This window comes from Thalia democratica, chromosome 7 (genome assembly GCF_965202585.1).
Source record: "Thalia democratica chromosome 7, ktThaDemo2.hap1.1, whole genome shotgun sequence".
Lineage (NCBI taxonomy): Eukaryota > Metazoa > Chordata > Thaliacea > Salpida > Salpidae > Thalia > Thalia democratica.
The window spans coordinates 36,245,976-36,261,185 of NC_139171.1; the positions used below are offsets into that span (position 1 = coordinate 36,245,976).

Genomic DNA, 15,210 nt, shown 5'->3' on the forward strand with positions numbered 1-15,210 from the left:
AAAAAAAAGACATTTTATACTTATGATACTAGAATTAATATGATTTTAAAATATATTTATATACGGTAAGTAGTAAAATTTAAAAATATAATTTTACCTCTTCTATACTTGCAGTAATTCAGATGATCAAAGCTAACTGAGTAGCGTTAAATAAATTAAGAACTTTTATATACCTAGCTTTAGAAAAAGTTGAAAATAGAAACTGCTTTAAACAACTAAAAACATAAATAAAATCAACAAAAAGTTCCACTCTAACCTGTTAACGGCGTAGGTTTAATTCTACCGAACGCTTTCCTACCTAACGCTAAATGATCATGACAACACACCTCAGAGAAAGCTTATTTAAGTGGCCTTACTAAACACCATAGTTAGAGATAACCTTGAGTGAGAGTTGGAGTGTCGTCAATCACAAACCTAACCTTTGGGAGCTAATCTCCCCGGCAAAACTATTTTTACTAGCCTTCTCACTGAAAAACAGTCTTTAAATTTTCATTTTAAAACAAAAAATAAAAACATTTCACAGTTGTCATAAATAAGTTTAATAACACTTTATGGGCAACTTCTTTTCGAGCCTTCTACGATGAACTAAATATTTAAATAAAACTGAAATTTTAACAACATTTCTTGTAAAAATTTAATTTTCAAATTTTAATACTATTGACTCCACAGCATAATAGGAGTCGTTGATCATCAGATAAAATCGATAGATAAAATGACTCAAAACGAGCATCTTTCAATGAAGAAGAATCTTTTGAAATTATTCATTATTATTTTTCAGTATAAATTAATAAAACAGCGGCTAGCTAAAGTCCATGTTTTATAATTCAGGCCCGTAATGTTCAAAAGTGTTCCACATCTGGCTAGCCGACAAAATGTTTTACCCATTTGAAATTTAGAGCCGTTTTTAGTCAAATAATTTTTTAAACACTTTCTAGAATGTTTTTTTAATCTAACCCTTTTGCATCTGTATAAGAAAAAATATTTGATTTAGAGTGGAACTTAAAAAAAACTCAATAAATACCAATTATTTACTTATAGCTTTAATAATTAAGACTAGTTATATCATTAATGTAGATACAGGGCCTTTTAAACAAAAAAATTGCTAAAAGAAATTTAATATGTTCTGAATTGAATTCATTATATGTTAAAATTTTTATGTGCAGATGTTATTAGGAATATAATATTTTCAACAAGAAGATAATATATCATTAGAAAATAAGTACTTTAAAAAAACTTATTTTCAACAACTGTTGCTGAAATTAAATACTAATATTTTTGTCCTACAGTAAGCTTTCCGAATTTTATCCAAAGACTACATAGTAGAGATAATTTTTAATTTTTGAAACTCTTTAAACAACTTCACGTAGTCTGTTTTACTATTTATTTTTATCTATTTATAAATAATAACTAACAAACTTGTACTTTATATCGTCAAGGTACTATTAAAATGTTTTATCTATTGTATTCAGTTTTAGTCTAATTTTCGTGAGTTTTATTAGATACAGTTTGTTACATTGGGGTAAAACAAATTAAACTAAAAATATTGAAAATAATGTACTTATTACTAAGCATTTAGATGCCTTTAGTATATAATGAAAGAGTTAGTAGCATAAAATGTAAATTACTAAACGATATAGATTTGTTTAAATATGGTTTGAATACTATTAGGTAAATAGAAACTAAAATATTTGTTTTAAGTATTGTTTTTAAATTTATAAGTAAAGTAAATATCATTTACAACACTTTTAAAAATTTACTTTATCTAAGATTTTATAGTTGATATAGTAAAGAGTCATTTAGCTTACCATTGTAAAAAACTGTATACTGAAACACCTATGAGCTTTAATGACCAAAGCTCCTTTTCAACGTACCACGTTGGACTGAGAAAAATGTTACTAAACTACTATTTGAATAGAGAAAATCTAATAAATCACCTCGAAATATTATATTCTATGTTTTAAAACAACTAATCTACTTTTTTTAAACAATGAAACTCGTCATAGTTATTTATATTAGTTGTTTTCTATTGATATTTACTCAAATTTTAATCGTATTTTAAACTTCTATTATGTTGTTTTAACTAATATTTTTCTGTTTATTCACTTTCTAAGTTTATTTTTTTAAGTTAATGATTTATATTATACTTAAGCTTTTTTATTTGAACATACTATATTCTTCTAGTTTTAGTACTTCTGTTTTTATGGGCTACTTAGCCTTAATTTTTAGATTAATTAAAAAAACTCAGCTTTCTTTTTTTAATATTTTTGATTAATGGAATTCTTGTTTAAATTTAAATGCTTTTTTTAAGGTTACAATTAAAACTTTACTCAAAACATTATTTGGTTCTAATTACGGGGACCAAAAGGTTTTTCACACTGTTAAAGAAATTATGAATCTTAAATAGTAAAACATACATACCTAAAAATTTCTTGTCGAAGTAGTCTTATATTAAAAGTTCCTAAAATAAAGGGTCAATAAAAGCCAAAATAATATAAAAAACATTCATAAAATTAAGTACGAAATTTTAAGTTAAACAAACTTTAACTAAGAAATTCAGATCTTTTTCTTTTTAAGCCATGTAAATAGTTTCTAATTTGGGTAACCATTTAGCTTAAAAGGGAAATTGGTTATTTTCGAGCTTACATGACGATATCGTAACTTTAGTAAACTGTTTTATACCGTCTACTATATGGTAAGTAGTTATTTTAAAACAGGGTTCAGCCAAATGCGGTTCATGAAGGGTAAAAGTGCGGCCCGCAGGCATGGAAAAGTTTCAAAATAAATTTTCGTCTTTAGTGAAAATTTGACCACTTTAGATTCTTATTTACGAAGTATTCAAAACTTACACTAGTTGTTTTTTTTTTTTGGGAAAGTAAAAACTGATACTACAACTTGCAAATATTTTAATTTTCGAATTCTGTCACGCAATCACCAATTGCCTGCCGACCCTTACTTTTAAATAATAAAACGCTAATTTGTTGTAAAAATAATTAAATTTATTCAGGGTTGCCAAATACTTTTGGCAAATTTTTTTCCAGGTTTTCAAAACCTCTTCCATGTGTTTTAATTTACACGTTTTAGGGTTTGTTTTCAGTTATAAAATTAATTTTCAGGTAAAAAATCTGTATTAAATATTATAACAACATTGAAAAGATATCTTAAAGCTTCTTTACGTGTTTTTTGAGAAAAAAAAATTGATGATGACAAAAAATGTTATCTGTACTTTAGATTTTTAGTGTCAAATAGAAATTTTACTACTTAATATGTAAAAGTTATTTAAAATTCCAGATTTTTTTGTGGTTTTTGTTCAAAATTTCTCAAAATGCAGTTTTTTTTTAAAACCTAAATTGTCAAATTCAAGATTTTCCAGGACTCCAGGTTTTTTGGCGAGACTGTTTATTGTAATGCAGATTATTACTACAACAGTTTTAGTTTTATTAATTTCTTAGAAACCGAAAACGCCATGCTGTAAAATTTAGTTTCTATATAGTTAGTAACAGTGTATAAATATGCTTCTTTGAAACTTTTTCAACAACGCCTTGACGTGCAAGACTCTGAAAAATAAAACTTGGCGCTTTTAATATTAAACATTTTATTTCAACCACAAAAAATAGCAATACTAACAGTTTTCACGAAATATGCGATAGTGTATAAGGTCTGATGATAGTGACTAATTGTGTGTATTTCGCGACAAAACAAAAAAGCTGGACGAATACAGTAGATTAAAGTTCATGAATATTAAATAGAATGTAATTGAAAGGTGAAGGTGAAATGTTATTTTATTTTAAATCTAAAACAAAACGTGTATTGTAAAATTAATTCAAAACTACTAATTAAAATTATTAACTACAGTTATTTATATTTAATCAGTTTTATATTTAGAAACAAAAAAGTTTAAAAACAAAAACAACAACAAATTATCTCCGCAAGTTTTTATAAATTTTAACTAAAGTGTAACTAAGGCAGAAATGTTTATAATGACAAAGGTATTACTGCAACAGGTAGAAATTGAACAACAAACTAAAAACGATACACTACAACATCATGGTTTTATTGTGTACGTTGAAACTCAATTTTTTATAAAGAAAGTTTGTTAGTAAAAAGTAACGGTTGAGTTATAATCTTAATTCTGTTAAAAGATAATAGATAGTATTATTTAGTAAAATATAAATGAAATTTTATAAGCGGTAAATATTGTATAAAGTTTTACAAAGCTTATCTTAGGAACTTTTTCGTGTACTTAAATAAAGTTCTAATTTGTACATATTAAAAATTTTGTACTAAAACCCAGAAAGAAAAGCAGTCGAAAAGGTAGTAAAATTGCACATACATGATTTTCCACTTTCACATGAACCACTGATGTATACAATCTTCAAATATATAAAACAAAACATAAAAAAACAATGAGCTCAGTTCAACGTCGGATAAAATTAGAATCGGTGGAACAAACTGCCAAATTCTTAAAATGTTAACAAGAAGAGCTTTCCGCAATTTTGAACAGGTTCTGACGGGAAAAGAGGCTTTTAAGCAGCTAGTATAGCTGCATGATTTTTGTTTTCAAAACAATTCACTTGTCGCTTGCCAGTCCCCTTCTTCTCTGCTCCTCTTTTACCTTTTGAACGAAACTGACTTTTTATTCCAGTTTTGCTTAAATAGAAAAACTGCACATTTTTGTATTTTACTTTGGTGAAATAAAAAGCTTAAATTTAAATTAAGCCGAACCGGGTAAACTAAAATGGGTGTTTTTAAATAGAGTATAGCATATTATTAGATTTTGCAATCTAACGCTTGGTAAAAAGGCATTTAAATTATGTTTGTTGAGATGGTGATCTTTCAAAATCGGAGGATAACACTTATCAAGATTGTACTAACAACTGAGTAGTGCTAAATTACAAACACAATATTTAAAAAATTATATTAAGCGTACAAGTTAATTTCATCTATTTTATTTTGAACTTTACACTTAACCTAATAAAAATAAAGTTCAAATTGATTTTGAGGTAAATCTTTTTTTTTTCTAAATATTTTTTTTCCTTACAACAAACGAACCTTGTCGAGAACAAACTGATCCGGGACGCCGTAACTGGGCCGCATGTTTTTCGGGTCGTACCCCAGATGGGTGAGCATGGGTGCGATGCGGGGCAGGTCCCTAGCAACGTCGTCGGGGATGTGGCCGAACCAATCCGTCAGGGCTTCCAAGTACAACGGACGAACGACCTGGTCCGTTGACCTTTCGACCCTGAAATAAAAATCAATACTTCTCAGTTTTATTACTTGATAAGTGTGTGTATAGATTTTTCAATTTTGAAATTTAATGTGTGCATTTAGAAAAAAAGTGTACAACAAATGTTCAGTAAAAGTTATTTTATACAATTAATTTCAAAATTATTCTAGATTAAGTCTAAAAAACACAAAACTATTTTTGGTCTAAGCTGCTAAACAAAGCTAAGAAAAATCGATATTGAACGATACACAATACGTAAAAATATTATATTTTTCAAATTAATAATTAAAAACGATGGCGATTAAGTGAGTAATTTAACGATTTTATGCTTTTATCAAGTATAAACTTAAACTTTTTTACTTAACTGTCAGATATTTATATAAGTAAGAATATTAAATAATAAATGTTTTAATTGCTTAATATCTAAAAATGGTTCCAAACAACAAATCTTTAGTTATTGGAGAAAATTTTGTTTGCTCAAGCTCGTAAAAAAATAAATTTCCTGACGAAAAGGTACACAATAATGACATATTTAACATACATAATAAAGACATACAATTACATTAAGGACACAGAAAACTGTAGTCTCAAAAACTATAAGCAATACCACTCAATGGAATGAACATTACTTTGTTCGCTTCCTTGACCAATTACTAATTAAAAAAAAAGGTTGTTTGTCTTTACACAAAAAAAAATATCACTAATTATACAAACTTGAGTAACAACAAATGTGAGCAGTGAAACTTTCGTCGTGCGCAGCTCTGTGCTTTATAATAAGACGTTAATGTTAATTTTTTTTTTTTTTTAAATCGCACCCATATTGCCTTAATACTTGTCTTAAACTGCGAACAAATTTAATTAGGTAAATCTGAGTGATGCCAACAAGCTTGGACAGTGAAATATCATAAATTTTTATCTCACTCAATAGAATCCGATTACAACGTAAAATTCCAACAAACTTGAAGAAGGATATGTTGGTGTTGAGCTTTTTTATTTAAGCTCTGGACAAACTTGGAAATATCACAAATAGTTGTCGTACTCAATAGAGCAAACGTTCCCAATCAGCACGTAAATACTTATAGCAAAACACAAACTTGGAGAGGGATATGTTGGTCATGTGCCGCTCGTGGTTCAGCATGCTCTCCCGCCACTCCACCCCCCACAGGAACTCCATGATGCGCTTCGTCTCCCGCTCGGGGTGCAGCACCAGGTTCTCGTACCGCACCCGCATGCACACCCCCTCGCCCACCCGGTCGCACTGGTCCTCCATCAGCTTCATGCTGTTGCTCCACTTCGTCAGCACGTCCCTGTGCGTGAGTTTTGAAAAGTCGACTACAGGTTGAAATATACAGGGATTTTAAAACTACAAAGTGATACATTCAGGGTTGCCGAAGGTTTTTTGAAAAATTTTCCAGGTTTTTTTTTAACAATTTTTTTGGTTTGTTTTTATTACAAAATTATTTTAAGGTAAAAACTGTCTTGAATGGTCTTTTGTTTAAATATTTTTTTAAACAAATAGAATTTTTAATGATATACCTTCCTATATTATAGATTTTCATATCTAATCGAAATTCCATGACTTTATGTAAAAATTTTTTTGTAAGTTTTACCGGATTACCAGATTTTTTGCAATTCTGTATATAGATTTATTTAACTTTTTACATTATTTCAATGGGTTAATATGTTTTCAACAACAGGTTCCAACCAGCACGTCCCTGTGACGTCACAATACGTTAGTTTTGTTAGGCCAACTACATGTTGAAAATACAGGGTTGCCAAAAAAATTTGATAAATTTTCCAGGTTTTTTTCTAAACAATTTTTTTGGTTTGTTTTTATTACAAAATTATTTTTAAGGTAAAAACTGTCTTGAATGGTATAAAAATATTTTAAAAAATACTATAAAGCTACTTAAATGTTTTTTCAAACAAATAAAAATTTTAATGATATTTTTTTCCTATACTGTAAATTTTTCGTATCTAATCAAAATTTCATAACTTTACGTTGAAATTTATTTAAATTCCAGGTTTTTCCAGAATACCAGATTTTTGGCAACTCTGTATGTTGATTTATTTCACTTTTTACATTATTTTAATGGGTTTATATGTTTTAAACAATAGGTTGTGTTTGCTTTAAAAAAGTTAAGGTTTCTAAGAGCAAAACAAACTAACTAAGTATTTCTTTACATAAACAAAAAAAATAAAGTTTGATAGGAAAAATTAAGTCGTTTTATACCTAAAAAAAAGTTATTTTAAACTACTTCACTATTTTAATTTGATTAAAAAAGAACGCGAATACATTGTCAAAACAATTGTGTGACGTCAAAATTGAGTTAGATTGGTTTTTTTGAGTTCAAATAAGTTTTGATTGCAGTTTTTATAATCATTTACAGATTTATATGTATGTTTTATTTTGGGTTTTTTACCGCAAAACAGATTTATGTTTAATCAAATAAATTTTTTTTAGTATTAATTGTTAGCAAATAAATGAATTAACTTGGTATGTTGTTGCAGGCTAAATAAGTAGCTTACTGATCAAAATTTATCAGTGTAAGTGGTTTATGGGTTTATTATTTTACTTAATGTTAGAAGTATTTTTTTAACAAAAATTACAAGACTTATTTGTACTTTAACAAAAATCGGCAAATCAATTATACTTAGTTGATAACTAAAATGATATTACACTTTAAGGGCATAGGAGGGAGGGGAGGTAAAACTCTTTTTTCACAACTTGATCTTATTTTGTTGAGTTTTAACTAAGCTACAAGATGCTTTTTTACAATTTTTTTTAATTCAAAATATTTTTTGAGATATAGCCGGTCAAAGTCGGAGACTTACATAAATTCCTTATAGAAGGCGCAAACTAAAAAGGCTAAAAAGACTACTTCACTAAAAACCTATCTTTTACTTTTTTTCACATAATTACCTTTAACTTTCAGAAAATGTTCTTTTCAATATTTAGAAAATTCTGTAGTCACAAAAATAAAATTAATAATAATACTATGACACAATAACGAAAGTAAAAACTTTTTTTTTGTTTATTTTGTTATTAAGTTTCTAGTTTCTAATGTTTTTTAATTAAATACAAAAGTTTAAATAAATAAAACGGTCTTTTAAATAGAAACATTTAAATGTATTGAGTAGCTAAAAATGTACAAAAAATTAAAAAAACTATAAATCTATAACACTTTGCTTGAACAAAATGTATATATCTATTCTTTATTTTCTTTGGAACATTTTATAAGACATAACTACGTTAGAAACAAAAAATAATTGATTTGTTATAACTAAAACAAAATAGTTATTTTATACTACTTAAATAATAACTTACATTTTTAAAAAATTATGAATTTAAATTGTTTTATTATTTCAACTTACTATTTAAATGAAGCTTGTTTAAAAAATTAATAAAAAACAATGTTTACAAAAATTAATAAAAAACAGAAATTTTAAAACACAAACGATAACAATCACTTGAGAATTTATTAAAGTTAAAACAGGGAGCGCTAGTTTTTTATGTTTCAATACTACATGCAAGCAACCACAAATACCTGTAACTGTTGATGTTGAACCCTGATATGGAAACTTTTCTTTTGATGATGGAATGAGCAGTTGCTCTGCCGTCTCTGACCATCCAAATGAACTTTGTGTTGGGAAATATTTTGTGCAAGTATCTAAAAGTAAAAATCTTATTAGTGAACCGAGTACAAAAAAATAATTTGCAGAGACTTTTGCAAAGCATCAAAACTTCAATTACTGAGCTTTTCATTAAGTTGCACATTTAATGCAGCATTATTTTCAATTACAATAATCTATAAATATATATAGTATCATATATGGAACATTTATGTACCTAAATTTACAGTTAGTTTATTACACAAAGTTTACGCAAAAATAGTATACATACTAATTTATTTATTTAAAAGTTACAGCTTGTTACCTACAGTTTTAGCACATGTAAGGATATCAATATTTGATAACCTTCGTCAATATGCGATTTACAAATAAACCATTGGAATTGTTCACTTCATTTTTTGTCTTAAAATACTTTAGCTTAGATAAAAAACGTATATACAAAGACAGCTACAAGCAAATTCAGATATCGGTCAAAAAAAATTAAGCAGAAAAATATTTAAGGAACAAAACACATGGACTTTTTATAAACTAGATAAATGTTTAGCCTTAACTAAAGGTTTATTACATAAGATTTAAAAAAAGATATCGTCATTGTATCTTACAAAAAATCTGTGTGAGCAAATCATATAATAATATAAAGTGTGGTTTTTAGTTGCTTGCAGAACATATGCCTTCTTAACACTTGCATGAAATAACAACATCTCAGTATTTGATTAAATTAAAAATAAAATTTAAAACAAAGTTCATTTGTATTTCGAATAGTATTTAATTTTACTTGTAATTATTCTAATTTGTCTCGTTTTTAATAACTTATTTTTATCAAACTATTCTTTTTATATAGGAATTAACAATTAGCTATAATTATTAAAAATATATATAAATTATATTTTTAAAACTTCTTCAACTAAAACAGAGTTTATTTTGTACGTTTAAAAATTTATTGATTATGGAAAGAAATTGCTTTGTTATTTAATAACTAGACTGAAAAACTTCTTAAATTACCTAGCAATTTTACAATAAGACATTTGTATTTTAACAAAAATTTAAAATACAAAATAAAAGCAGAACAGTTTGTTAGTTACAAATTTAATTTAGCAGTTTATCACACAAACTTTTTATTAAAATTTATTTGCATTGACTGCATATTTTTCAAATGTATGTAAACTAAAAGAAATTAACTAACCTATATTTGCTTTATTTTAAATAGTTTTTGCTAAACTTAGTATGGTATAATAAAATGTAGTGATAGTTTTTATACTTATCATAGAGTAAAAAACGCTTTAACATTACAGATATCTCGTTAAACTAATTAAAAAAATTGTATTTGTTCAAACGGTAGTAAATAAAAATGTTTAAATTAAATATTTCATTTACTACCAGGTTTCGGTGGCAAAAAAATTACGACCTTTTATAGTATAATAATACAGTAAACTAAACTGCACATAACAATGTTGCTTATCTACAATGTTCTTTTTAAGTTAACACAAATAACAATAATTCAAATCAGTAATAAATAAAGTTTTTAATAATTTTAAACAAATATTTTAAATATTACCAACTAATGCTGAAAATAACTTACCAACATAAAGATTTTTAATTTAAAAAACAAGTCTTTTTTGTAGAATAAATAAAACTTAAAAGTAAAAACTTTTCATAAGCTCTACAAAGCATGAAAACTTTGAAATGACAGAAAATAAAATTAACTTACTCAACATGTTTCATTGTAAAGGGGTCTTTGTTGCACAAATAGTCTGCAGGCTTGCCATGCTTAACAATAATTTCCATTATAAACTTAGCAACAGCAGAGTCCAAAACATTACCACTTATACCTGCTTCTTCTAATCTGACCTTTTCCTTGCTTGATCTGCAATTGGTTAGGTTCTGACTCAAAATTATGTAATTTTACAACATTTTTTTTAAATAAATTATTTATCTTTTTCTAAAGTAAATTTAACATTCAATTGATAAAAATTAATAAATGCTTGTCCTTCACTCCTTAATTTCTAAAATGAACAGACATTTAATCACACAATTTGAATGATGTTATCTTCAATCTAATGTATTTTTCTATGCTGATGTTATCTTCAATCTAATGTATTTTTCTATGCTGATTTTAGCCACTAGTATATTGCATTTTGTTAAACTACTCACCTTCAACTATAATATCTTATTATCATTGAAATACTAAAAACATACTTCATCCACTGAGACTTCAAACTGAGGATTCTGGGAACCACTCTGGTTTCCTGGCCGCACCTTATCTGAGGGTGAGCGTCGAGCATGGTCCTCATCAGAGTAGTTCCGCTCCTGGGCATTCCCCCTACGAATATCAACGGCATTTCCGAGCTGTACCCATTCTTTGATGCGGGTGAAAACTCTTGGAACTAAAAAGAACTTTATGTAAATTTTTAAATTTTTGTTTTAAGTTTTATGAAATATAGCAATTAAAATATAAAAAAAATTACTAAATAGTTTTCTTTAAAATTGTTAAAATATATTTAAATCAGAATTGCCACTCTTTGAGTCAAAAAAACTGACCGGAGTCATCCTGATCTTTTTTTAAAAAGAAAAAAAAAATAATTTTGCTGCTGGCGCAAACTACTTGTACCTCATGTTTATTTATATTTTTAGTAATTGAAAGGAAGGTTGTATGTGTATTAAAGTGCATCTGTTGCCCTGACCTTGGAACTTTGCTTAGTAAATTTTTTTGACATTGGGAAATTACATAAATAGACAGCACAAAAAAAATAAATTCCTAGCTATAAGCATGTTGAAGCAAATTACTTTTAAAAATTTTGTTTAATATTGGTATACTTAAAAAGGGGGAAAATGACTATTTCACTAAAAACTTATTTTCTCCTATGTTTTTTGAGATAATTACTTGAAACGGTTAGGAAATGTTCCTTGCAATTCTGTATAAACAAAAAAAAACAGTAAAAAAATAAAAATAAAATAACTGAATTTGTTTCATTATTTTTGCATAATTTTTTTTTAAACTTTGTTTAAACAGAATTTTCTATATATGGCAAAGAACATTTCCAAACCGTTTCAAGAAATTATCTCAAAAAACATAGGAGAAAATAAATTTTTAGTGAAATAGTCTTTTTTCCACTTATTAAGTATACCAATATAAAGCAAAATTTTCAAAAGTAATTTGCTCTACAGTCTTAAAACTAGGAAACTAATTTCTTTTGTGCTGTCTATATATGTGATTTTCCAACTTCAAAAAGTTTTACAAAGCAAAATTATAATATTTTTATTTTGAGGGGCAACAGATGCACCCTAATGTGTATGCTTCTACATTAGATGGTCACTAAACTATAATGTTTCTGAAGATTAGACAACATTAGTCTATCTATAGTAATTTTTTAGTTTATCTACTGAAACCAAGTATTTATAAATTATTACAAACAACTCTATCTATGAATAAAGGACATGTGAAACAAAACAATTTTATATTATAAGTAACAATAATTATAACAAACGTTAAAAACTTTCAATGCACATTTCAACTTTTATATCTCTAAACTGTTTCTGTTTAATATAAACTCAAATCATGATTAATATTAATTTCATATATAAAACAAAAACTACAATAATATTTCTAAGAGTAGAAATAGTAAAGAGCCAGTTGCATAGCTAAAAAAAATTTAAATAAGCATTTCAGCTTAAAATTATGTTCTTGAACAAAATTGGGTACATAAAACAACAAACTTGATCAACTAAGTCTCATTCTAGATCTAGAAAAAAAACTTCCCTGAGATTTAAAAAAATCTTAAAACTTTTCTTAGAACTTTATAAAAAATCAAAACTGCCCTGAGTCATTTGAAGTTAAAAAAAGTTAAAATATCTTGAGTTATCCTGAGTCTCCCTGAGATTTACTAGAACTTTAAAATATCCTGAGTTTCCCTGAGTACCCTGAGTGTGTGGCAACCCTGCAAATAATAGTACATAATATTCATAATACTATTTTTATATACTAAAGTTTACCTTGATAGATGATTTTGATGATCTTTCCTTTTTAATAGCATAATTGTAAGTCAAGTAAATAGTAAAAAGCCAAACTAGTAAAAGCAAAATTTGCTTTGGGAGTCCATACCTGTATCCCATTATTGATCTAAACAAAAAATACCTAAAAATACTACGCTTTATTATTTATTCTATTATAAATTTTTATATAGTTACAAAACAGATTTTTTTTAATTTAAGCTAGTATTGTTTTAATAAAATATTTAGTTTCTACAAACCTGTTATTTTTCATCTCTTAATCAAATAGTGTGTTTTAACATAGAAAATTATATGTAAAAACTTTAATATACAAAGTAACTAAAAACATTTATTTTTTATGTATGTATAATCAACAAAATAATAAGGTTGTGACTGACTGATAAGTCCTAATAAGGATGAAACAGTCTCAGTCTACCAAAGGCTTGTGGTCTTAGATCAAATTAGTATGATCAACGCTTTTCTTAAGTAAAGTAAACAGTAAAAGTTAAGTAATTATGTTTGTTTTTGTATTCATTATGTTTCAGATTTTATCAGTCTTCTATTAGTATAATAAACTGATATAGTAAGATACTTATTTATGATTTTTATTTTTGGAGATTCCTGTCAAAAATTGCCTATTGGAGATTTGTACATATTCAGTACCTAGATGTTGCAGTGGCTGCTTTTCTACATATCATACAAATATTACCCATATAAATGAAAACGTTAGTCATCAAAACCAAAACTTTTACAAGGCTACCTTGAAGGACCATACAGAGATAGTAAACTTAAATCAAAAATAGCTTTTATGCATTATCAAGCAGCTTCCAGTTATTCCTGTATTGGTTGTTGTCCAGCATTCACATTTTCTTAGAACAAGACATATTTTGTAATATAAGAATACCTTGCAACTCGTTTAAAGGTAAAAGACATTAAAAGCTTTTTAACCTGTGTACTTCTTCAAGGGATAATCTAGTGAAAATTTTGATTCTAACTTGAACAATACTATAAAGTAGATTTTCTAAGAATTAAAAAAAAAATTCCAGGTTTTCTCAATTTATTCCAGGTTTTTAAAAGTATAAGTTTTTTGTCCATTTATAATATAACTTAAATTCAAGGTAAAAACTGTCTAAAATGGTATAAAAATATAATGTGTTACTACCATAACTGTGTTTTATCTTAAATAAAATTCTGATTGATACAAAAAAAAATTGTAGTATATGATAGATTTGTCGAGCAAATCAAAGTTTTGTTATTTTACATTTAATATTAAATAAAAGTTTTAATTTTCTGGTTTTTTCAAAATTCCTCAAATTTAAGATTTTTTACTTATTTGCATAAATTGTCAACATTCAGGTTTTTTGGATAACATATGAAATCTGCTAAACAAATATTAAAAAAAAACTTATTTAATAAAATCTCAAAAATCTGTAAGTGAATGTTTAGCTATTAAGTTTAAATTGTAGATTCTGACTTTACATTTAAGTATATAAAATATTATCTGCAGTTACAGTTTTTTTTAACACTAAAATAAATAATAATAAAAAAACCACTGGTGAAGAACTTTATTATTTTTTAATAAAGTCAAAATTTAAACTTTAAATTAGTAGCTAAAAGTTTCCAGATTTACTTAGTAAGTTTTTTCTATAATTTAGTAACATATTTCTATTATATTGTCTACATATTATTAATACATTATATTGTAACATATCTCTATTATGTAAGTTCAAGTTAATACTTTATTCTAAATACAAAGCTTGCAATTACAAATTTATTCAGCAGACAAAATGTTTTGTTAGTATTCAAAAAGAATCTTTACTGACCTTTAATATAACTTATAAGAAATCTTTTTACTTATTTAAATCATATTAGCTTTAAGTTTTATTACCAGTTTTCATAAGTTTATCGTTATATTTTTAAATGTAGTTTGTAAACTTAAGCTAAGCCTAAATGTCTTCATAAACGTTAATGTAAAATTTTATAATTTTATAGTTACTGAGGATCCCAATAATTTCAGATTAACTGCATGAAACATTTTTTATCAAAAGTTTTGTAAACTAATAACTTTTTATTCATCTCAGGTTTCAATGTGGGAACTTTGATTGTTACTCTTGAAATAAGCTAAAAGAATACAATACATAACTTTTGTTTTATCTTTAGTTAAAACTTATTTAAAAATATGTTGACTAGCATGTTTTGATCTAACAATGTTCAAGAATTAGTTTTCAATGTCATTAGAATCCCTACTTAACCATGCCACTTAAAATGTAAAACACTTCAGAGTGAAGTCTTAGTTTAAAATTACAAACCAAACTGTTTACAACTGCATATCATATGGTTATGAAATATTGTGTCTGTAAATGACT

General features: G+C 26.3%; 1 protein-coding gene across 1 annotated transcript; it reads right to left on the reverse strand.

Moving 5' to 3' along the window:
- Positions 1–3,596: 3,596 nt before the first annotated feature.
- LOC145841084 (protein-tyrosine sulfotransferase 2-like) lies at positions 3,597–12,985 on the reverse strand. Its single transcript, XM_082948453.1, has 7 exons — positions 12,848–12,985; positions 11,054–11,241; positions 10,566–10,721; positions 8,773–8,895; positions 6,319–6,531; positions 5,050–5,239; positions 3,597–4,612 (listed from the first exon to the last, which is right to left on the reverse strand). The coding sequence occupies exons 1-7, from the start codon at positions 12,965–12,967 to the stop codon at positions 4,568–4,570; spliced, it is 1,035 nt and encodes a 344-aa protein (XP_082804579.1). The 5' UTR covers positions 12,968–12,985; the 3' UTR covers positions 3,597–4,567.
- Between the last annotated feature and the right edge of the window lie 2,225 nt (positions 12,986–15,210).

Coding starts and splice junctions, on each gene's coding strand:
- LOC145841084 (XM_082948453.1), bottom strand. CDS start 12,967: ATGGGATACAGGTATGGACTCCCAAAGCAAATTTTGCTTTTACTAGTT. Junction 11,242..12,847: donor CATCAAAATCATCTATCAAG/GTAAACTTTAGT, acceptor AGTTCTTTTTAG/TTCCAAGAGTTTTCACCCGC. Junction 5,240..6,318: donor ACCAACATATCCCTCTCCAA/GTTTGTGTTTTG, acceptor TTTTTATTTCAG/GGTCGAAAGGTCAACGGACC.